Source organism: Haliaeetus leucocephalus, unplaced genomic scaffold, assembly GCF_000737465.1.
Source record: "Haliaeetus leucocephalus isolate CR32 unplaced genomic scaffold, Haliaeetus_leucocephalus-4.0 Scaffold273, whole genome shotgun sequence".
NCBI classification, from domain to species: Eukaryota; Metazoa; Chordata; class Aves; order Accipitriformes; family Accipitridae; genus Haliaeetus; species Haliaeetus leucocephalus.
In genome coordinates this window covers 9,856,021-9,881,208 of record NW_010972709.1, presented here as the reverse complement: position 1 = coordinate 9,881,208, position 25,188 = coordinate 9,856,021, and the positions used below count along the sequence as shown (strand labels likewise).

Here is a 25,188-nt window from a genome sequence, read left to right as displayed (position 1 = left end):
GGCGGCGGGAGGGGGCTGGGCCGCCCCCGTGGGGGAGCGGGAGCGGGGGCAGCCCCGCTGGTGGGCGGGCCTGGAGGGCTCCTCTCCCCGTCCCGGCGGCAGGGCTGCCGGGCGCGTCACGGGTGGCCTGGACCTCTGGGCTGTAGGGAAGCGGCGCGAGTGGGCGGTGTGGGGGGTCCTGGCTCCTGCCCCCGCGGCCCGTTGGTGCTCGACTTCTGACCCCTGCGCTTTGGTGAAGCGGAAAGTGAGCGTTAAGGTCTTCAGTATGGTGTAAAGATAATCTTTCCCATAAAATCGGGACCGTAGACATCCTTAGGCATGTAGACGGTGTTTGGTAAGTGCTGTGGTGAGTGAATGTGGGAACAGAGCTGTTGGAAGTTCTTCACAGTGTAAGGCTTGGAGGACAGCAGGTTTTTGGTTGGGTTTTTCTTTCGTTTGGTTTTTTTTCCATAGGTGGTCTGTCATTAATTTGACTAAAGCAGTTAGTGCATTAGGCACATTTTATGGGTTTTCTTCTGGAGAGGTGGTCTGAAAATATTCTCATTTTTTGTGGCCTTTTCAGGAGGCATATGTCACAACATAGCAAAAAGCATCATATCACTCTAGCAAGTACCACCAGTTTTTTTTGTGGTGGAAAACAAACTAGGTGAATAGCTAGAGGAGGAGAAGGAACTAAGAGTAAGTAGGTAGCAGGTGAAAATATTTATCTTTTTGCATGAGAGATTGAGTAATGCATTCAAATCTTTGTCTTTGGCCTTCAGAGTGAACTCTCAGTCAGCTTGAGGTGTCTATTTTTTGCACGGGCCCCTATATTACGTATGTATGTGAAGGATTTGTAAAGGGCTATTCAGGGTTGTCGTCTCCTTTTACAGATTGGTTTCCCATTTGAGTCAAGTTTAGTCTTAATAAGTGATTTCTGCACTGGTTTGCACCTCAGCTGTACAAACTTCCCTGGAGCAGATAATTTTTATTTTTTAATTATGGAAGACTTAAGTATTAGTTTCAACATCGTAGTAATGATGCACTGGCCATTTTGTAGAACAGATGAGCCAGCTATTATTGGTGCTGTTTGCTTATGCTGTACTTCATTGGAATTTTGTTGGTTGATGTGAATTGGTGAACAAGACTACAGGCAAGTAATCCCAAAAAGGAAGGGGAGTGAAACATGGGAGGCAGGACTCTTTAGGTGGATTTTTACTTTTTGCAAAATATGTTGGTGTCTCAATTACTTATTAACATTCATCTAATTCAAGAAGATACTTTTGCTATCTCTTTTAATGATACCGATGCCATAGTTAAAGTAGAAATCATGTCACTAAAACTCATTGCCTTTGCAAGCGTGCTTAAATAGAAACTGTATTTGTTGCACTGATAATCAACATAAAACAAATCTGAAGTGGGACAGGCAAATTTCAGTCTGTCTTACTAATTAGAAACTCCAGAGAAAAATATGGAAATCTTTGCTTCCTCATTACTTTTGTAGTGAGTGAATTGTGCTGCTGGTGGTAAGAAAGATGGGCAGAATTGATGATGATATCCTGAGCAACAACATGCCCATTAAAGCATGTCTTGCTGCTGTTTTAGTGTCACTGTAATTTTAATTATTCCAATTAAAGCTGTGAAGTTAATATATCACTGTGGTAAGTAGGAGAATGTATGTGGGAGGATTACTACAGAGGAGTAATTTAGACTTATTGCACAGAGTTATTCTTTAATAAGTATTGCAGTTTAAATTAACTCCCACCCTAATCTAAGTTAATTTTACAAGGTGGAGAAACTCTCTGGCTTTGCAGTCTTTTGTCTCTTTATAAAAAAATCATTTTCTGTTGCGAGTTTTATTTGATAATGAGTATTTAATTTTAAACAAGCCTTGACTCTCCAATACACTTTGAATTGTTCTATTTACAATTATGTAGGGCAGAACTATTCGGCTTTTTCAACCGGGAACAGGTTTCTGGGGCTGACAGTAGTTCTCAAAAGCAAAACCAAACTCATATTGTCCTGAAAGGGCAAGAGATCATCTTTTGGCTGTACCTGGTGGTTTGCTGGACGTGTGATCCTGTTCAAGGAGTTTGGTTTCACTAAACTAGACAATAACAGTTACATGTAGTTGAAGAAATGTAATTTTTTCTAGTTTGTGCTTGGTGCACACTAGCTGTTGTTTTATTGGATGAGATGTACAAGATAGGACCATGCTTTATGAGGTATAGTCAAAAAGCACTGATGTGTGCCTTCTGTGGAATCTAGTTTTGCATACGTGTAGCTTATACGATAGATTTTTTTGGTCTGTATTTATAACAAAACTACCTGTGGGTTTTAGGTTCTGCCAAAATGGAGCTGAGTGATGCCAATTTACAGACTTTAACTGAGTATCTGAAGAAAACACTAGATCCAGATCCTGCTATAAGGCGTCCTGGTAAGTGATTCTCATGAGTGACCAGAAAAGTTTAGTTTCTTTTTGGCTCTTCTGTCTCTCTATAGCAAACTCAGTATCCTTTTAAAACAAAATCCAAAAAAACTAATGAAGGATGGCTATAAATATAAATTTTTGTTTGCTTTTTGTAATTCTATTTTCCTGTATTCCTGATTTTTTTTTTTTTTTTTTGGTACCATTGTTATTTAAAGCAGTTCTGCTCTTCACATTAAACCAGGATTTACTTCTGTCAGGTTATGGCTTTTAAAAATGGTGAGGAGGCAGTATTTCCACATTCTGCTTTGAATTGAGAGCTTTTGTTAATAGTAGAAGCATTAAACAGCTTAGTAGTAAAGAAGCTACAGTACCTTTTGTCAGACTTGTTCTGTGTTTCTGTTCCTGTGAAACTCTGGGGAAGTGTTCATGCATCGATTATTTTAAATAGACACTTGAGGAATCATAGGACTCCCATTAGAAAAATCAGTTCAGCTTTTGCTAACCTTAGTATATTCTCTTACAGCGGAAAAGTTTCTTGAGTCAGTTGAAGGAAGCCAGAATTATCCATTGTTGCTCTTAACGCTGCTGGAGAAATCACAGGAAAATGTCATCAAAGTTTGTGCATCTGTAACGTTCAAGAACTATATTAAAAGGAACTGGAGAATTGTAGGTATCCTAGTGAGTAAGATTTGGTAATCCTTTTAAGCTACAATAAGATATTCTACAGTAACCTTGAAGAATGTGTGTATGTTTGTACTCTGTGAAAGAAAGTAGATCATTCAGAGAACAAACACAAGGTGTAATTTACTGATGAGGGACTACAACCTGGACCGTTGGGGTCCATTCTATTAAAAAAAAACTAGACCTGGGTGGTAAAATGATGAACAAATAATATTCTCTAATTTTATAGGCATATTTTGCAGAAGCACAACATTTAAAGCTCATTTAACTAACAGTAATATTATTTAAACTGAAGTGATTGTGAAGTGTCTATACATGAGTTGGCCAGTTTGGTCTGGATCTATTGTTGTGGTGTTAGAAACATTTCAAGCCAGCACTGCAGCTGAAAGTGATGATACTAGCTTCTTTCATGTAAATGCTTCTGGGGCATAGAATAGTGTGGGACAGTTTATTTTGGTGGCCTTGCCAGTTTAACACTTAGAAGTGTTTGTAGATGTCAGATAGAAGTATTGCCATTTAATCCCATTTTATCCTTTGCTTTGAAGAGGTCAGAAACATTTTTTGATTCAGAGCTTTCAGCATTCATGAAATTTAATTTATGGTAGAAAATATTAACATTTGAGAGCTCAACTGCTTCCGTGATGAGAGGTTTTAGTTAATACTATTTATACTTTGTCTCACTGAAAGTACTGTTTGTATCTGAAAAATATCAAATGTATAGTTGCTTTACTGCAGGGAAACTAGTAAGTATTCTGTCATTACACCTTGGCTGGTACCTATTTACAAATTTGCATGTGATTTCTCCCCTCCCCCTCATACTAATATTAAGAAGCTATAGCAGTCCTAAATCTGGTTATATGTTTGATCAGATGAGCACATTCAGTCTGGCATGAAATTTCTAGAACTTTGTTTCTGTAATACTGTATTCTCAGCCATTTCTCCCAAATTGCATCTTTATCTGTAGTATATTGTAAGTAGAAGTAATGTTCCGTTATGGAAAATTTGTAAGTGGCTTCTTTTTTATGGATTGCTGATGTAATTCAGGATGAGATTTTGTGTTGGAGTAGGTGGAGATGCTATGCAGTAAGTGCATCCAGAGGGCTATTATGATTGCTGTGTGGCTTCAAGCACATTGTTTTGTCCAAAATTGGAGCTTTCATTTCAAGAGCAGCTGCATGAGCATAAAATACAGCCATGAGGCTAGCTTACCTAGATTACATTGTTTAATTTAGCAGCCTTGAACTTGACTGATACAAAGTTTAGTGGAAGTAAAAGGGTTTTGCCTATTCAAGGACTTCAATTTGGTAGAGCCTGGAGAGTCAGATGTACAGGGCACTTCTGGAGTGAGTGAAGAGTTTGCTTTTTTTAATGTATTTTTTAAGTATGTACAGGATACTTATCTATGTGCTGCCTCTCATGTTTTGTAAAAAGGTCTAAGTTCTTAGAAAAATCTCATAACTAACTCCATAGTAGGATTTGCTGTTGCTGATCTCTCTACCACCTCTGTCCTCTATCTAAATGTATAGCAGTAAGTCCTGCTTCCCTGCTCGGAGCTTGCCTGGTAGTTGTTGCTGCCTTTCACATCATATGAACTTGTAAAGCTTAGGTTTTAAAGATTATCTTCTTTTTGTGTTTTTTAATGTATATATAATGATTCTGTACATTCTTCTGATTCAGTGCAATGTGATAGAAGAGGAAAAGCAAGTTCTCTGTCTTATTTTTATAACTGCTTGTTTAGAGAATCATAGAATCATTTAGGTTGGAAAAGACCTTTTAGATCAAGTCCATCTGTTAACCTAGCACTACCAAGTCCACCACTAAACGCACCCCCATTCAATGATTCTATCTATGCGTCCTTTAAATACCTCCAGGAATGGTGACTCCACCACTTCCCTGGGCAGCCTGTTCCAATGCTTGACAACCCTTTTGCTGAATAAATTTTTCCTAATATCCAATGTAAACCTCCCCTGGTGCAACTCAAACCCATTTCTTCTCATCCTATCACTTCTTACTTGGGAGAAGAGACAGACACCCACCTCACTACAGTCTCCTTTCAGGTAGTTGTAGAGAGCAATAAGGTCTCCCCTGAGCCTCCTGTTCTCCAGACTAAACAACCCCGGTTCCCTCAGCCGCTCCTCTTAAGACTTGTTCTCTAGACCCTTCACCAGCTTCGTTGCTCTTCTTTGGACATACTCTAGCACCTCAATGTCTTTCTTGTAGTGAGGGTCCCAAAACTGAACATAGTATTGGAGGTGTGGCCTCACCAGTGCTGAGTACAGGGGGAGGATGATCCCTTCCCTAGTCCGGCTGGCCACACTATTTCTGATACAGGCCAGGATGCTGTTGGCGTTCTTGGCCACCTGGGTACACTGCCGGCTCGTATTCAGCCAGCTGTTGACCAGCACCCCCAGGTCCTTTTCTGCTGGGCGGTTTTCCATCACTCTTCCCCAAGCCTGTAGCACTGCATGGGGTTGCTGTGACCCAAATGCAGGACCTGGCACTTGGCCTTGTTGAACCTCATACAGCTGGCCTCGACCCATCAATCCAGCCTGTCCAGATTCCTCTGTAGAGCCGTCCTACCCTTGAGCAGATCAACACTCCCACCCAACTTGGTGTCATCTGTAAACTTACTGAGGGTGCATTCAATCCCCTCCTCCAAATCACTGATAAAGGTATGAAACAGAACTGGCCCCAGTACTGAGCCCTGGGGAGCACCACTTGTGACTGGTGTTACAGCTAAGCATAACTCGAATTTTGAAATTGCTACTTTTTTTTTAAGTTTATGGGAAGATGGTGGAAGGGAGGTGAGAAGGATGGTAGTAGTGCCGTCTGGTTTAAGGCATCTTAAGATCATCTGGAAGTGCTTACCTTGTTTAATTGCTCGATAATTTTTAAGTTTCTGAACTTCGGTGCTGTCATCACAGATAATATGACTATCGCTGCTGTCGCTGCTTGGTGACGAGCCTCCTTCTTATTTTATTTCTTTAGCAGAAACTTTGTAATTTACTACCACTTGGCACTACTGACTGACTGGACTTTGAACTTATTGATATTTTGAACTGATTGGATAACTCTTAATGTTATGGGTTTGACTGTGTAACCTCCATCTTCATGTACAGTTTCTAGAAAGTATGGCTTCAGGCAGCTTGCACAAAGTAAATCTTTGAGGTTGGCAGAAATGAGGACAGAGATGTGACTTGGTGTGGTGGAAGAGCAGGCTATTGGTTAAACTTTGTATGTTATTGGCATATGCATCCACCCTTACTACTGCTGAATTGATGATTTGAAAAGTCACCGTTAGAGAAAAAACTAGTTCAGGGTTTTACAGAAAGATGTGATTTCTTTCAGCTTTTTTCAGGTACTACTGTTATAGATTCATTGTAGGCAATGTCTTTAACAGATCTTCTTAGTTTCTTTAATAATGTAATAGTTACATAACTCAGTATAAGCAATTGGTTTCTGGAATGCTGATAGTTGCTTGTTGCCTAGGGTATACTGATATGCCCATGACTTAATTATTGTTTTAATTTTAGGTTGAGGATGAACCGAACAAAATATGTGAATCAGACAGGATAGCCATTAAAGCCAACATAGTGCCCTTGATGCTTAGCAGCCCAGAACAAATTCAAAAGCAGGTAATGTCAATTCCTGATTGTGTCCATGAGACTTTTGGAATGTTTTAAGCATGTCTAGAGGCTCTGCTGATTGGCAGAGCTCAGTTCCCTTACCAATAAAGTCATTCCCATCCAAATAACTTGGAGTATATTGTTATACTACTTCCACCTACTTTAATTTTTATTTTTATAAAAAAGCAATTACTGTATAATCTTGTAGCTAAGTTCTAGCGTTAGGCAGTTAAATACAGTAATGCTAGAAAGTGAGACTCTGTACTCATTGAATTTAAAGTGAGATTTATTTATTTATTTGTGGTGAGAAGTAGTAGATATTTAACCCAGTGATTTTTGAATCTGACAAGAATAACAAGTATTTTCTGAGATACTTGCAACATCTGGCATGACTGCTGTGTTTTTTGTAATGAGGAGCCTGCTATTGTATTGTGCAATGGTTATGTTTCCTTTCCAGTTAAGTGATGCTATTAGTATTATTGGTCGGGAAGACTTTCCTCAGAAATGGCCAGACTTGCTGACAGAAATGGTGAATCGCTTTCAAAGTGGAGATTTCCACGTCATTAACGGGGTCCTTCGCACCGCTCACTCGTTGTTTAAAAGGTATTGGAAATAAGGGAGTTAGTATATGGATTGTAAAATTTTTGTTCAACTCTAAATTTTTACCGTATGACTTTAATTTTGTAGATTTACGAACTCTACAGTTGTGGCTTCTACTTATGCTTATTGGCTTTTTAAAAACACTTTAAGTGGTTACCAAATTGTACACCTTGCATGGTCTTGAACTGTGTTGTTTAGTTCTTGTTTACTTTATAGTATTTGTTTCAAGGTTCAGCACAAAAAATTAATTGTATGCAAGTTAATTTCATAATAAATGTGAAAACCGTATTCTATTTTTCTTGTATTTCTCTTTGACTTGTCAGGTACCGCCATGAATTTAAGTCAAACGAATTGTGGACAGAGATCAAACTTGTCCTTGATGCTTTTGCTTTGCCCCTGACAAATCTCTTTAAGGTATTTCTTGTTGAATCATTTCTAAACCAATTTTAACATTCTGAATTGTTTGTTGTGAATGCCTGTAAAATGAAAACTTAAGAATAGTTGCTTTGAAACTATTAATGAGGTTCAAACTAAAGTCATGAAATGAGACCTGACAGGATCAATAAGGGGAAGAAAAGGAACTATATATTCTAGCTTAAAAAAAAACAAGTTACATGACACTTTTCAATACTTCTCGTCAATGTGGTTTCTGTGTGTGTGTTACTTGACTGAATCTTATGTCTTTTTCTAGGCAACTATTGAACTTTGCAGCACGCATGCAAATGATGCTAGTGCTTTGAAGGTTCTCTTTTCTTCTCTCATTCTAATTGCGAAGCTGTTCTACAGTTTAAATTTTCAGGTGAATCTCGTTGTTCTTCTAATAGTTCTGCTTTGATCTCACGAAGCTGTTATGCTCTTATTTATAGGATCCATTTGAGGCAGCCTTTAAGGCCATGCTTTATTGCAAAAATAAAAGTTGACAGTCTGCATCAACGCTGGAGTAAAGGCACAGTAAGGATGGGGTTAATTAACATGTTAGCTTGGCCCTATCTAAACAAAAGTTCAAGAGAGTCTAAGCTCCTGTCATAGCAAGGAGGTGTTCTATGGGTAACTCTCCAAGTATGAGTTGTGAAAGACAGAAGTCAAATGCCTGAGTTTGTACTCAGCTGTGCTGCTTTATAAATATGTCTGTACTGACATGAACTCAGTCCTGTAGATCAAAGTCAGTTAAAACTAGTAGCTCCAATATCACTATAGTAGCAAGTAATTCTGGTAAGTGATGCTATTAGTAACAGTGTGGGGCTTTTTTGTTTTGAAATGAGATCTAAATTTCTAACACTATTAAATAAATGCACAATATGAAAATGGTAAAAAGCTGCTTTGCTGAGGTGACATATATTTAGTGTCTCAACACAAACATAAGTCTGTGAAGTGTGATGATCATGCCTTGATTGCTTGGGCTGTTCTTCCATATTGGGCAAAAGAACAAGCTGGAGTTAAAAGGGAGGCTTGTGCTTTCTTGTTCCGAGAGTAAGAGGCAATAAGGTTCGTTCTTTATAAAACTCTAGGTTGTATACGGTGTAAGCAACTAGTTTATTTGGAAATACTGTATTCCAAAGCCTCTGTCTGGAGGGATTTCATCTGGGGGGAGGGGGTAGTGTTTCATTTTGAAGATTGTTTCCCACACTTTGTTGTCCCTCAGTAGATTTTAAGGTCGATACATACTACTTACAATGTAGGTATGTTATTTAAGCAGTGCAATCAGAAATTAAAATGTAAATTTATGCTTTTCCTTCACAGGATCTTCCGGAGTTTTTTGAAGATAACATGGAAACGTGGATGACAAATTTTCATAGTCTTTTAACTTTAGATAATAAACTTTTGCAGACTGATGTAAGTACTGCATAAACCTCCTGGTTTGCCTCTGTGTAGTGGAGAGGATTGACTGAGAACTTAGGTCTAACTGTGAACAATGCAATGTTTTCTTTGTTGGGTAAACAAAGGAGTAGAATGACTATAGGGAAATGGGATTTAAGAGAAGTTGCCCTGTTGTCTAAGAGACTTGAGTTCTTAAGTTGTATCTCAGTTACAGGTATACCCAACTGTGCACAGAAATCAAGTTGCAGATACTCATCAATGAGTAGATTCTTTCAAGGATGTCTGCTGAAGTAACCTGATCATTAAATTAGTCACAGTGCTCAGGTATTCTATACCTTTCAGCTGGTTCACACACTGTTTTAGAAAACAGGGTATCCTAAAGAACTTGAAACAGTTGAACATAGAAGGCATGACATCCTTAAGTACTTTAGTTTAGCATTTGCTGTCTTTGTCTAAGAATTACTACTTTCACAGCTGAAGGATGATACCAGATCATCAAAGCTCAAATTAATTTTGTGCATGCTTTCTGCATTTTAAATGCTGATGTCTTCCAGCTACAGTACAATAGTTTGCCACATGATGGAGCCAAAGCAACTCCATAAAGTTCTTTACAATACGTAGGGAGGCATCTTAAGTGTATCCTGTGCTATAGTTTCACGGGTTTAGGCTAATGCTGCTGCTAAAAGAAGCTTTGCTGCTCTTTTTCTCTTGTGTCTGTGGGATGTTGCCCAGCACAGACATTCCTGCAGCTGTGTGCTGAACTGAGTCAGGAAGTGATATGCATTAAAACTGAAAGGTGGGGATTAGGGGGTAAGAGGTAGACATAACTGGGGTGGTGTTTGGTTGGATTCGGGGGATTTTTGGTTGGTTGGTTTGTTTTTTTTTTTTTATTCCAGCTCAATTTCCCAATTCACTTTGCTTTGTGGTTCCACAAGTATGTGTGCTGGTATGGGGAAGGAGAGGGAACTACTTTTACAACTATTCTAATTTAAAGAAGCAAATACAATGTCTTCTAAGCATACTTTTTCAATGCCTTGTTTTTTCTTTTTCCTATTACGTTTGTAAATTCATTTCATGACAAATTTTATCAGGTCTAAATGATTTGAAGTGCATAGTACTTTCATTTGAAATGTAGGTATGATTTATAACTTGCAGTGCAGTTCTGGTACAAATCAGCAAAATACATTAATTCTAGGGGCGTGAGAGGGATTTCTTTGACCTGTTTAGAACGTGGTAAAATAATAGTGTAAATATTTCCTTCAAATATGTTTGATACTTTTAATATTTAGTAGTGTTGAAGTTTGGATGCTTAAGTTCTTAGTTTTGTTTTATGTGAGGATGAAGAGGAAGCTGGATTACTGGAGCTCTTGAAATCACAAATTTGTGATAATGCTGCTTTATATGCTCAAAAATACGATGAAGAATTCCAGCCCTACCTGCCACGTTTTGTAACAGCAATCTGGAATCTGTTAGTCACAACAGGCCAGGAAGTGAAATATGACTTGGTAAGTTGTTATAAACTGATCTTGTCAAGTTTGGTAATGAATTATAAATTGGTCAGTCATGCTAAAACTGTATGTGTTCTGTTTGTGTTGTTCTAGCTGGTTAGTAATGCGATCCAGTTTCTGGCCTCAGTTTGCGAGAGGCCACATTACAAGCATCTGTTTGAAGACCAGAACACATTGACAAGCATCTGTGAAAAAGTTATTGTTCCCAATATGGAATTTAGAGGTAACTTTTTGAGTCTTAAGTTTTCAAAGACACAATAAAATCTAACTGTAATTGTAATGATTTGTTGCTTTGCAGGACTAAGGATTGAGGATTACCTCTTGTATACTTTAGTATTAGATTCAAAACGAAGTTTCTACAATAGATTGCTGTCCTATGGGCTTTGTAGAATTGTATGAATATATCTATTAATTTTTCTGTCTTACTGTGATCTCAAATTGAAAAGTATAGGAAGTCTAGGTCATGTGCCACCAGTAAGTTTTCATGTTTAAAGTGAGTATCAGAATAATTCAGGGAGTCTAAATAGGCATGGATATCAGGCCTACTAATTTGTAATGTTTATTTCTCGAAGTTTTGATGGGCTCATATTGATCCTAGTATCTAAAATGCAGTGATAAGAAGCTTCTCGCTCTTAAGTCTATGCCTCTGGAAGCCTCTCTGCATACACTTAGTGTTGAACATGTCTTTTCTTTCTTTCCTTCTTTTTTTAAATCAGGAATACATCAGCTCATGAATATGAAAAACTAATTTGTGGGGCAGGAGCAAGCTGAACAGGCTAGTCTGGCTAGATATTTCTGATTAATTTCTATTAATATTATAGAAGAGTACTTGGAAGAAATAGAAGTTAATAATAATACACCTTTTTACCATAAAAAACAGGCACCTCAGTATGTAAACTTCTATGTATTTTATATTTTCAGCGGCTGATGAAGAAGCATTTGAAGATAATTCTGAAGAATATATAAGAAGGGATTTGGAAGGATCCGGTAATCCACAGATTTATACTAAGAATACTTGGTCTTTAAATATAGCTCTAAAGAGCTGAAGCAATTACTGAAGCTTTTATAACTTATTTTTGACATTGGGAAGGTCCGTCCCCCCCCGCCCCCCAATAGATTTTATCCAGTTTTTGATCAAGTCTACTGTCATGATGTGCCCATCACAGTGTCTTTTTGTTTTGAACAATGTTTTTGTAGGGTTTTTTCCTTAATTGGATTGGTATGTCTCCTGCACTGCACACACTCTCATTTCAGCAAATATAGCCTGTAAGTCAATGCTGAATAGTAGCCACGTTGTGTATTTAGTTCCTATGTGCAGAGTTTTAAATAACATGGAGAGACTGTGCCTGCATTTAGTAGTCTATCATGTTTAAACTGAAATTCTGACTGGTGTTGCATACAAATCTGTGATCAAGCCAGCTGGGCACCAGCCAGCCCTTGTATGCCGGCACTGTGTTCAAACCAATACAGTAACTGTCCTGAAAACACAGTGCTGTGCGAACAGAGCTACTTGATTTTCTGATTGTAGCTGTCTGGTCTTCAGCCAGGTCAGAGCACAAAGGAACCAAATCTAGATCTGTGTGACAATTCTGTATATGCAGTTCTGTGTCACTAACAGTTTACTGATGGAGACTTCTAGATTAATGACACTTCATGATAGATTTAAGAAATTACTGTACACGTGCAATGGAGGAGAAAATTGGAGGAAAATGATTTTGAACTTTTTTCAAGCAAACGTTATACGATTCTTATCCAGGATTGGCTGCATTTTAGGTATTTGTGAAGCTTTTCTTTGTTAGCTATTTCTGCTTTTAAGAGAATTAAGGCAAGAAGTATTTGTGCTCTTGAGAGATTACTTTAGAAATGTCCTCTGTTGCATTTAAATTGACTTGCCTTATTTTCCTTCTGTCCCTTCTGTTAGTATATTGTATTAAAGGCCAACTGACTGGTTTTTTTTTCCTTTCTTGAAACAAGGAATTTTTACAGATTTTTTTTTTTTTTTAACAAAAATGTACTGATTTGGTGTGATGGGCTAGCAGCTAAGGACCACACAGCAGCTCACTCGTTCTGCACCCTGCTGCAATGGGATGGGGGAGAAAATAGGAAGACTAAAAATGAGAAGACTCGTGATAGAGATAAAGGCTAGAGATAAAGAGGGTTTAAGTGAAAAAAGTGAAAGAGGAAGAAAAGAGAAGGGGGTGGGGAGAGAGAGGGAAGTCAATGACTTACCACCTCCCACAAGTAGATTGATGCCCAGCCTGTGCCTGAGCAATGGCTACCTCCCCAAAACCCCTTTCCCCTCAGTTTTTATTGCTGAGCATGACATTACATGGCATGGAATATCCCTTTGGTCAGTTTGGATCAGCTATCCAGGTTGTGTCCCCTTCCAGCTTCTTGCCCACCCCCAGCCTACTTGGTGGGAAGGCAGAGCAGGAAAAAGAGAAAGCCTTGACACTGTGCAAGCACTCTTCAGCAACAGCCAAAACACTGGGGTGTTATCAACAGTTTTAGTCACCAGTACAAAACACAGCACCATATGGGCTGCTCTGCAGAAAATTAACTCCATCCCAACCAGACCCAGTACATTCGGGTGCATAATTGTTGAGATAGTAAAAACCCTCCCCCTGCATTCTTACTGAAACTTTCTTTAGAGGGCACTAAAACCTGTGAATATGCGTGCAGTATTGGTAGGTGTCCATTCCTCTTTTTGTTGTACAAATAGTCCCTATAATGACAGTAAGTAAAAAACTTAAATGTGTTCTTAAGCATCAGTGTGGAGGATTGCAATAATTAACATAAGGTATGGCTGTAACTTGAGAAGCTGTATGTTACTATTAATTTTTATTATTATGTTTATTAATATGAAAAGCTGTATACTTTCTCATATCCAAAGAATCTTTGGTTCTCATGCAGATATTGACACCAGGCGTAGAGCAGCTTGTGATCTAGTCAGAGGCTTGTGCAAATTTTTTGAAGGACCTGTGACAGGGATTTTTTCTGGATATGTTAATTCTATGCTGCAAGAATATGCAAAGAATCCATCCGTTAACTGGAAGCACAAAGATGCAGCTATTTACCTTGTTACGTCTTTGGCATCCAAAGCTCAAACACAGAAGGTACTTTTACATTCTATTTGTTTTAATCCATATGCATTCAAATATTATAGTGTACATGAGGACTGCAATTCATTTTATGCTGCTTCAGCTTGGGAGTAACTATTTGTAGTAGTTTAATGTTGATAAGGTTAAAAGTTGTCCGTTATATAATCCTATCACAGTTTGTAATTTGGTGATATCTGATCTTGAGATAGGTTGGGCAAAGTCAACAGCCATGTGTGACCATTTGGCAGGTCTTATTAGCATGTATGAAGCAGCCATATGAAGAAACAAAATTAGCTTGATTCTAGAACCACTGAGCATTTAAATGGTACTGAGCCAGAGTTTGTAAGCCATGGAAGGCCAAATTTAGCTTTACAGAAGAAGATCAGAAGTGTTAAGCAGACTAGAAGGAATTTAAGTGACTCTTACAGTTCTTGTCATTATATTTCCCAATGTTTCCTGTTATTTGAGTGTTTATGACTTGGAAATGGCATGTGAATACTAATGATGGCTGGAAATGGATCTCATTACTTGTTTGGGAGAAAGCAACTAATAGGCTGGATATATTGAAGCCACACCTAAGCTAAACTGTATTTGGAAACTAGCATTGTATCAGATGTCCTACAGAACAGATTTTAATATACTAATAAATATTTTAAATGTTATTACAGTTCAAATTTCAGTGGCTTTACAAGACAGATTTGAGGCAAACATAGTAAAACATGTTGTACAGCGTCTTTATGCAATTTTGCTGAAGGTTCTCAGTCTTTTCCTGAAACTCTAGTTGTATACTACTGCACAGCAATTATCTGTAAGTGTTGCCTAATGTGAACCAGAGTCTTCTAGCAATTAGAAAACTGCTAAGTTGTACGTCTTTCTTTTTCTGTGCTACTTCGTGGCAAATATGGGATAACTTCACTTAGAACACTTGATTGATACATATCCATCTGAAAATCCTGGTTTAAATATCAGTTGCATTTTTCATAAGAGAACTCAGTAGTCATTATTTTGCTGCTGTAATTCAGAATTGGACTTTGACTCCTAAACTTTTCCTTTTTAAAAGGCCTATCACAAAAAAAGTATCAAGTTAGTAAGATATTTTCTGTGTAAAATTTTGGTTGATTATTACTGTGTTACATGCTATTATTCCTCAACTCAGAGCTGGTAACTTTGAACCTCAGTAGTGCTACAGCTAAAACCTAGATACTTAAAAACATTAAGAAAAAGAAATTGGATAGCTCTCTACTAAAGAGGCAGTTTCAACGATCTCATCATGTGCATGCACATTTCAGATTCCTTTTATTAAAAGCACATAAAAATGAGTAAGAAAATGAGCTGAAGGTCAGCATCTAAAAACAGAGTTGTTTTGGTTTTTGTTTTTCTAGCATGGAATAACACAAGCCAATGAACTTGTTAATCTGACAGAATTCTTTGTGAATCACATTCAACCTGACTTAAAGTCTGCTAGTGGTAAGTTAATGTTAATTTTGATACGGCGTTTTTTGTGATATATCTACAGTCTTGACAGTGACCATTGTTTCTTAAGGCACAAGCACTCATATATCACCATGATCTCTGAGACAGAAGACCTTACTTCCCGTGGGTCAGGTGTTACTCAAATTTTTTTGGCCAGCAATGAATGAGCTTTTAAACAAAGGTGGATTACCACATGCTATCCGCAAGATCAGAGCATGTACACACATGGTTGCTGTCAGCTACATGCTTAAACTCATTGAATCAAAGTAATTTGATTTCTGTATTTGAGATGTTATGGCAAACTTCTGTGCTATACAAAACCCTGAGAAGTTAAAATACTAAAGGCTAGGTTGTAGCCTGTATCAGCCCGTACTGGTGAGATTATGGATGTCTAGATTTAAGCCACATAATTTATTTTATGCTTCAGCAATTATCTTATGATATTTGGAACATAGTGGGTTGTCTTGGAATATGTAATTGGAGGCTGTTAAAATCAGAGCCAGAAGGAGAAATTTAATGTGAAAGAGTTGGACTCTACACTTAATGGTGCTGGGGTGTGATTTGTGCCTAAAACTGAGATTCTTTCTAACAGTGCCCGTACAGAAATGCAGAAACTAAGCAATGTAGAAAAACATTGTGTGTGCTATTTTTGAGGGGGAAAATCATGACTTAATGTCACCTCTATATATAGTATATGTTCAGTAATCACATTTATATGAAAAGGATCAACAAAATTCGCATATTTTTCTATTGCAGTGAATGAATTCCCTGTGCTAAAAGCAGATGGTATCAAATATATCATGATTTTTAGAAACCAAGTAAGTTTTTCCTTTACTCTTATGGTAAAAACATATTGTAGTTTGTTACTTTATACTTGCCAAACCTAATTTATCTTACTTGGCCATATGTTAACTCAACAGGTGTTTGATAGTCATATATAACACTTCATGCTGAATTTTCAGTTTTGAAAGTGAATGATATTGTTATAAATATCCAATTAACATGTAGTCTATATGCTCCCCATATGCTGTGGGAGCACTGAACATCTTAGCATGCTTAGTTCTGTGACACACTGAGACTTTTTTTCAAGTGAATGTTAGTCTAAATATACTTGATTGCTCGTATCATTGCAGTAGTTGTTAAAGAGCGTACAGCAACTTTGTCCTTTATCTTTTCTGGTTTGTGAGATGCAGTAAGAAATTACATTGTGTATTCTTTCTAAATTTTAGATTTTCTTTATTCATCTCTTAGGGAATATCTGTGACTTTTTTTTAAATCTTGATACTTACTTGATAAACTTGGTTTACTTTGTCTTTCTTAAGACAAAGTAAAATGGAAAAAGAAATATGCATTAGGAATATATGCACTTACTGACAATCAAATGTAACATTGATGTTTGGGGGAAGTATACAGGCGATGACAGAAATGGGTATCTTTTGGTTGTCAAGGTGTGGTTTAGCAACTGGAGAAGCCTTCTAAGATTTCTTGCTCTGACAAGCTTTCAGTTTGTAGCTGATGAGCTGAGAGGGGTTATGCTGTAGTGTTGAACCATCTGTATTTTTATGTAACATATGTATAATTTGTTGCTATATTTTTGTAGGTACCTAAAGAACAACTGTTGGTATCTATTCCTCTCTTAATCAATCATCTTCAAGCAGAAAGTATTGTGGTCCATACCTATGCAGCCCATGCTCTTGAAAGACTGTTTACCATGAGGGGGACAAATAACACTACCCTGTAAGTTTTCAAGCAGAAACAAATTCATTGCTACGTAGGTTTTGTCCATTAAGGATGAGAAATATCTGCAGGGGATCTTTTATTTCTTATTATTACAATATTGCAAAATGCTTGAAGTTTGTGAATATCTTTAATCATTAAAGAGCTGTGTTTTACTTAACAGCATTACAGCTGCAGAAATGGCACCATTCGTAGAAGTGCTATTAACAAACCTTTTTAAAGCACTGACGCTTCCTGGCTCATCTGAAAATGAATATATTATGAAAGGTAAATGTTTTATGCGTTCTGCAATATAAGAGTAACTTTGACTTGAGGTAAAGGCTTATAGTTAGAGGGTACTGAAATTATTATTTGAAAAGTCTAATTTATGCAAACATCCTAAAGAGGTATGCACAGCCTGCAGTTATTTACCAGGCTATATTAAGTCATCTTTGACTAAATTTATGGTATCAAAGAGAAACACTAAACCTAATGGTATTGTGACAAATTATTTCTCAAATGGTAGTCTTTGTAGTCAGGACAGCTACCTGAGCAGTGTCAGTAGGAGATCTGAGTGGGTTATGGCTAATAGTAGGCCAAGATTTGAGACTTGCCCAGGATGAATGATGGTCTTCGCAAAGTTGCTTAATCTTCTGTGCTCAGTCAATAGAATGGGGATAATGAGGCTTTGTTTTATCCTTTGTCATGATGATAGATTGATTGCTTTTGCAGCAGATGCTCTTTCTTACTGTACCTAATTCCTTGGGCTCTGATTTAATAGGTATTTTACTTTCAAAGGTAAAGGATTTAGGCATATAATGGATGACAGAAGTGTATGTTTGTCTCCAGAAGATAATACTTTTAATTTATTTGCAGCCATCATGAGGAGTTTTTCTTTGCTACAGGAATCCATAATTCCATATATCCCTTCTGTCATCACACAGCTTACACAGAAACTGCTGGCTGTCAGTAAGGTAAACAAACAGGCTATCTGAGCAAAATGTTCACTTTTACCTTTTAGAGTAGTCTTTCTAAAGATTTATATATACCTTGTTGTTTGTGTTCTGTTAGAATACTGTAAATTTTTCAGTATTTTTTGACTAAAATAAGTTAAAACAGCCTTTCAGTGAAGTCCTGTTTTCTTTCTAGGACATACTTTCAAATCATTCTCCCCTGCTCTCATCTGAAATTTGGAAACAGTGTATGAAATCTTTCTGTAATACTAATTTGTTCTAGCATAAAGGTTTGCTTGTGCAGAGGCCATCATGACAGTAATCTGTTTTTCTCACAACTCCTTTATTCTTTCTCCATGAAGCTTCTGAGGCTAATACTAAATTTAGGCACTGAAATGTAGGAATAAATTAAATAAATTACTCTGCTTTTGGTGGGTACAATTCTCTTAGTTTTTTGTTCAGGCTGGGCTAATATTCTTGAACATTGACAGTAGGGAATGCTTTAGAATACCTTCATCAACTATCCAAAAAACTTCTACTATGTATAGTTTAAACTTAGCTGCAGAGTATAAGAAGCATTCAATAAAGAATTGACTAGACATTTACAGGACTGAAAAATAATTTTTTCCAGTTTTTGTTTTGTGATACTCAACTGCTTGCTAGTTTATATAGAGCTGGAAAACACTTATTTTCTTTAAAATATTCATAAAAGTCACCCCTCCTTTATGCTTTAAAGGTTTTTATGCTTGTTTTTGTCTATGGAATTAATTTCATTAGTATATTAATAAATAAATCATAAGTATCCTTATTCCCAATTGCTACTTTAGACTTCAGTTGAAATAAAAAAATATAGGTTGCTAAATAAATGACTTGGCTGCAAGTTTGGATTGATTTATCTGTTTATAACTTGTTTTTAGAATCCAAGCAAACCTCACTTTAACCATTACATGTTTGAATCAATATGCTTGTCGATAAGGATAACGTGCAAAGCAAACCCTGATGCAGTTGGAAGCTTTGAAGAGGCTTTGTTTATGGTGTTCACTGAGATACTACAGAATGATGTGCAAGGTAAATTAAAATCAGTAAGTGCTTGTGCTCTCTATTATAACTGGTGGCTATGATTTACCTCATGGTAGTTTTTCTGTAACACAGGAAATCCAAGTGAGAACACAGCATGTTCACAGTCCTAATAAACACTTTTAGTGTTTGAGTTGTTCCATAGGGTACATCAACTGTATTAATTTTTTTTTTAAACAAACTGTATTTTTAAAATACCTAACAATTACTACTCTAAAGCTTCCTATTATTTTTCTTAATTATATTGTATTGTTTCTAGTGGTTTGTTTTCCATATTCTGAAACATTAACAAATAGAAATTGCATATATACAATGCTTGCAAATTTTTTTAATAATTACATACATTTCTCAAAGGTTTTATTTGTTGGAATCTTTGAGTTAATATCATAAAATTGTAGGTTCAGTCAATAGATATGTGGTTCCTAGGATTTAACAGTGACCGTATTTGTTGAATTTGTAAATGTCATCAATTCTTTTCCAGAGTTCATTCCATATGTGTTTCAAGTGATGTCCCTGCTTCTAGAAATGCATAAAAATGAAATCCCATCATCCTATATGGCATTGTTTCCTCATCTACTTCAGCCAGTATTATGGGAAAGGACAGGAAACATTCCTCCTTTGGTCCGACTCCTGCAGGCTTATTTAGAGCGGGGTGCCAATACAATAGCAAGTGCTGCTGCTGACAAAATTGTAAGTTCGATTGATTTAGTCACAGTGTATGCCTCTAGACATGTTGATTAAAGATTAAAAATTATGAGGAACTTTCTCCTTCAGTGAATAGCTGGATTTGTGCAGAATCTGTGCTTATACTTTTAATGGTGCTTACATAGAAAGACAAAAAAATACTATGAATGCAGGCTTTTTGGATGCTTTTCCATTATGTGGGTAAGATATAAATCCTAGACTGTCATGCTTTTGTCAATTAAGATGTAAAATTCCTGCACTTAGTTTTTGCAAGTAGGTAAGTTTCCACAATTTTCCTGTCTCATTTGCCTCATGTTGAACACCTGTGGATCAGGAAAACTCTCAGAGCTTCTGCTCAGAATACTCTTGAGAAGAGTGAGTGAGGAGGAGCCAAAATGCTGGGAGATGTGAGGATTAGTGAATTCAGTGGGAGATTTATTCTGCATACTTAACTTCTGTTATTTCTGCTGCATGATCTGCTATAGTCAGACTTGATTAGACAATGCCATTGATGAAGCAGACATGCATGTTTGAATTGGCTTTGGTGTTCATTTGATCAAAGTTAATCTTAATGCTCAAAGGAACATCACTTGGTCCCAACAGAAATCTGTCTTCCTTGTCCTTAACTGCAGAAACAGAATCCTGGTTTAGGTTATGAAAGCTTTTGTGTTGGCTTAGATGGTAAGGGCCAACTTTCTGGTAGGTCATGTATGAAGAACTATTGTATAGAGCTTTATATCTGCTTTGTTTACAGCCTGGATTGTTAGGTGTCTTCCAGAAGTTGATTGCCTCTAAAGCTAATGACCATCAAGGATTCTATCTTCTAAACAGTATTATAGAGCATATGCCTCCGTGAGTATGAGTTGAAATTACATTCAAAACTAATTTCTGTAGACTTTAAGATTTGGTATGTTTGTACACTTCATAGTTAAACAACTGAAAAATGTCACATTTATCAGTAAAATAGATTTGAACAATTCTATACATGTTTTCTGTGAAGTGACATTAGTAAAATCCTAGTATGAATTGAATAACTATTCTTTTAAATTTCCAGTGAATCAGTTGACCAGTACAGGAAGCAGATCTTCATTCTTCTATTCCAAAGACTTCAAAATTCCAAAACAACAAAATTTATTAAAAGTAAGTTCCTTGCTATGCGAAGAGCTTCAGTGCTGGTCATGGCAACAGTTTAGAACATGCAGCTGTACTGAATAAGTATCCTATCATGTCCTGTGATTATGTGGATGAAGGGATAGTAATGACTCTTAACATCAGTGACTTGCTTCAAATTATTTGTGTAATCAAGGGTGACATATAGGGCAGTTGCCACAGCAGGTGACACTTACTTCATGAAAGCTGAAGGAATAGAACTAAAATAAGGAAAAAAAAACCAAAACTTGTGTATTCCTCTTACTTATTCTGCGCGATATCATTATCTGAAAATGTCTCCATTTAATCTTCAACTAATAGCAGCAAACTTTCACTGTCACACAACACAGTAATACTGATCGCACTTCCTTTTGTTACATATAGTTGTTATTACTGTTAAATATTCTATAAATTTGTGTCATTCTGCCTTAATATGACTTAAGTTATCTTATGTTTTATGTTAAACTAGCAAAGCTGTGACAAATTATTGAAATGCATATTCTGGTTATTACTGCTATAACAGGAAGATTACTGTCATACTGATTAAATTATTTTAATGATACTATTACTACACAAAGTATGCAATGTCTGTTACTTAATCCTATAAAATCTGGTTAATGCCACCTGATAGGAGCAAGAAAGATAGGATTGCTTATAATGGTCTTCCACAAACAAACTTTAAGTGGTGCTTTTAATGCATTACATCTGTGCGTTGGTACAAAGGCCATGCAAAGGGATTCACAACTGATCTGAAAAACTGCATTGCATGAAGTTTTCAGCTAAAAGCATTGGAGAGTTATTTTGGTTCTTGATCTGAAAAATTTGCAGATGGCTTTTCTAATGCTTTATAACTGCTGTAAGAGGGAAAAGGACTGAATCTTGTCCTAGTTGTCTTACTGCCGTGTTTTAGTGCATTGCAGTACATGAAAAGATCAGCAGTTTTTAGGCAAACTTCAAGGTAGAAAGTCAATGTACTTCACTAAAACTGAACATTTATAAAGACTGCCATTTCTGTAATCTTGAAAAACTTGTTAGAATGTATTTTGCTGCTGACTCTAAAGCTATTCTTTTGGTTTTGTGTCAAGTTCTAATTTGACCTTTTTGTTGTTACAGGTTTCCTAGTCTTCATTAACTTGTACTGCATAAAGTATGGAGCATTAGCTCTGCAGGAAATATTTGACAGCATACAGCCAAAGTTAGTATGATTATATCATTGTTTATTATTATTATCATCATCATTATTATTATTTAAGACTGGTGTGTAATTTTTACTTTTAAAGTAGGAAGTAGTTGTCTCCTTCAGCTAAAATTACGAACTGCATTTGTCACTAATTTGACTAGCCAAATGTTTCTTCTAACGTGATTGACTTTGTCATCTAGCAATTTTTCTGATTTGCTGCCCACAGTTCCTCACTGATAGTTCAAGATATTAAAATCCTAAGCAGGTCATAAAAAGGAAATAGTGATGTTTTTATTCCTTTCCCTTTGTGAAAAGTTTGTATGCTCAAATTTCTACTAGGCATCCACTGCAACAGTGAATTATCTGGTTTTCTCTTTTTCCTAGTGATTCATATTGTTTCTGGTTTTCTTTTGTCACTGTAAGGCTGATAAGGCTTTCTAATACTTTTAATGTCATAACAGGATGTTTGGAATGGTTTTGGAGAAAATTATAATTCCTGAAATCCAGAAAGTGTCTGGTCAAGTTGAAAAGAAAATCTGTGCTGTTGGCATTACAAAAATACTAACAGAATGTCCTCCTATGATGGACACTGAGTACACCAAGCTGTGGTATGTAGAACACTTTTTCAAGTGAGGCTTTTTGATTTTTTTTTTTTTTTTTTTTGGAAAATGGGAGCTATCATCAAAATATATTCTTCAAATAAACTCCATTGTGATTTCTGCACGCTTGCTATTATGAGGCTGAGTTTCAGGCTTTTCTTACCACTTCCTTTTCTCAACAAATAAAACTCTTCTCAAAGCGGATGCCAGAACTGTTTTGAGATTTTTGTGATGGAGGTAGCACTCACTGGGCTAGCTAGGACTGCATTTAAGAAAATAATGCTACTTTCTTTTAGCTTGTATTCTTTCTGAAAAGCTAGGTCCAGTCTTGACTTGTAACTGTTCTGCTAGTCAGGAGACCTGAGCATACACATAACCTGACAGAGAGACTGTAAATTCTCAGCTTGACAGTAGAATTTTGGGGAAAGCTACCTGGGAAGATTGTAAGCCAGTCTAGGATGTCAGGTAGCCTGAATTTAATGACAATAACTGGATGCCTGAACTAGAACTCTTTTTTTTTTTTTTTTTTTTTTTTTTTATTTTTTTTGAGAAAAGGTGTGATCTGGAAAAAGAATTGCTTTTCTTAGGTATGTTTCATGACAATTTGACCTGATAAAAAATAAAGACATTGTTCATGCTTTTAATGCGAGCACCTCCATTATGGCTGTAAAATACATAGATCCACAATTCTTCAAGTCCAGCTTAGATTGGGCACTTACAATTTCAGTAGCTAAGCAAGTACCTGCAAGGGCTAAACTGTAAAGGGTTCCAAGTAATTTGAACATTCGTGTAAAATACACCCTGTCCTAACGTATTTTAAGCACTCAGGTTTTTTCCTCCCCTCTTTACATATAGGACTCCTTTGCTGCAGGCCCTCATTGGCCTCTTTGAACTGCCTGAGGATGACACTATCCCTGATGAAGAACACTTCATTGACATAGAAGATACTCCAGGATATCAGACTGCATTCTCTCAGCTAGCCTTTGCTGGAAAAAAAGAACACGATCCTGTAGGTCAAATGGTGAACAATCCTAGAATCCATCTGGCACAGTCTCTTCACAAACTGTCTACAGCATGCCCGGGCAGGGTAGGTGACTTTTATACATGGCATGCTAATGCTAAATTCTACAGAGAAGAAATGCTTTTTTGATAATGGGTCTCTTTTGCTAATGTTTGATAATCAGCAAAATGAAGTATGTCATAACCAGAATTCAAGGTATTGCTCTCTTTTATTCTTTAATGGAATATAGCTTTTGTAAGGTTTTTTCCCCTAGTAATGTTAGAAGAGCCATATTTTCATGTTACTTATTTTAGCAATAAGCTTAAATATGCCATTTCTTAAATGAAAATTTATCCACTTGTCAGTATATAACTAGTATTTAATCTCCAGCTCAGTTCTATGTACTCAGGAAATTTCAGGCAACTCATGTTAAATTTAACAAGTTTACAGTTAACTATTTTAACCCATAGGGTCTTCGTTTTGTTCAAGACTTTGGTAAGTAAAGATTGCCTGAGATCTGATGTCTGCTGCATCCAAATATCTGCTTTAATAACTGAAGGTTTTCTCTACTCTTCTTTCATATTTGATTCAGATAAGTAGTACATAAAACTGTCAGCATCAGGAATTGTAACTCCAGCAACTGCTTTCACAATGAAAAACTGCTGCTCTCGGGATTTCATTTGACTTTGTACCATATGTTGACACAGTGATTAACAGGTTATAGCAGTAGTTTAATGTATACACACATTTACACTTCTGCTTTATCATGTTTTAAGGTTCCATCAATGCTGAGTACTAGTCTGAATGCAGAAGCGTTGCAGTATCTCCAAGGATACCTCCAAGCTGCAAGTGTGACACTGCTCTGAATTGCATATATTTCACAAGCAAGATCAAAAGCTGCAGAAGGTTGACACTGACTTTTTTTATAGCAGAGCTCAGACAAAATGAAAAATGCTACTTGAAAATGTATTGCAGAATCCATCTTGTAAAAGATAAATGTGGCTTTAAGCAGAAACTGAAAGAATTTGGTGGTTTGTGTACTCATAGATAAAAGGTGGCTAACTTCCATTCCCAGTTTAATTTCAAAGGGAATAGTTATAGCAGTTTGTTATGGGATTTATTTGAAATCTGCATCTGCAGTGTTTGGATAACATTTTGAAATGTATGGAGAGCACTGGCTGTAGAAACTCACTTCGGTCACTAAAATTCCTTTTCATTTTGATGTTGTCCTTTGTATTTCTTTTGTCTTTCCTTAAACTTTATCTAAATTGTGAATAAATAAGAAGTACTTGTTTAAAATGCCTGTCAATGTGCGCTTACTGTTTTAGAAGACTGTAGTTGGTTCAAAAAAAGGTAATGCTTTAAACTTAGGATAGAATATAAAATAGTGGGACTGTGAGGATTTTCTTTATCTTAAGTAATAGTTTAAATACATTGTAGGATCATACAGAGCAAATCTGAAACTTTGGCAGAAGATCCAAAGCTATTAGCACTCTTGATATTCATCAACAGGTGCACCCCTTCTCTTTGAACAAGACATGTCAGTATAGTGCAGTGAAAGCGAGTAATATACCCTCTTAGAGTGGGTATCAGTCTCAAAGTGGATTTTTAGT

At 36.6% G+C, this 25,188-nt stretch overlaps 1 protein-coding gene across 1 annotated transcript; it reads left to right on the top strand.

Annotated features, from left to right (window-relative positions):
* The first annotated feature begins 37 nt into the window (after nt 1-37).
* Nucleotides 38-24,874, top strand: CSE1L (CSE1 chromosome segregation 1-like (yeast)). Its single transcript, XM_010569672.1, has 25 exons — nt 38-334; nt 2,321-2,416; nt 2,934-3,076; nt 6,625-6,726; nt 7,175-7,320; nt 7,641-7,731; nt 8,009-8,116; nt 9,058-9,150; nt 10,473-10,640; nt 10,737-10,866; nt 11,565-11,630; nt 13,557-13,759; nt 15,127-15,211; nt 15,974-16,035; nt 16,818-16,954; nt 17,118-17,221; nt 17,810-17,907; nt 18,804-18,954; nt 19,445-19,653; nt 20,402-20,499; nt 20,702-20,787; nt 21,910-21,991; nt 22,438-22,584; nt 23,431-23,662; nt 24,352-24,874. Exons 2-25 carry the CDS (start codon nt 2,332-2,334, stop codon nt 24,439-24,441), a joined length of 2,916 nt encoding a protein of 971 aa, XP_010567974.1. The 5' UTR covers nt 38-334; nt 2,321-2,331; the 3' UTR covers nt 24,442-24,874.
* Nucleotides 24,875-25,188: the final 314 nt, after the last annotated feature.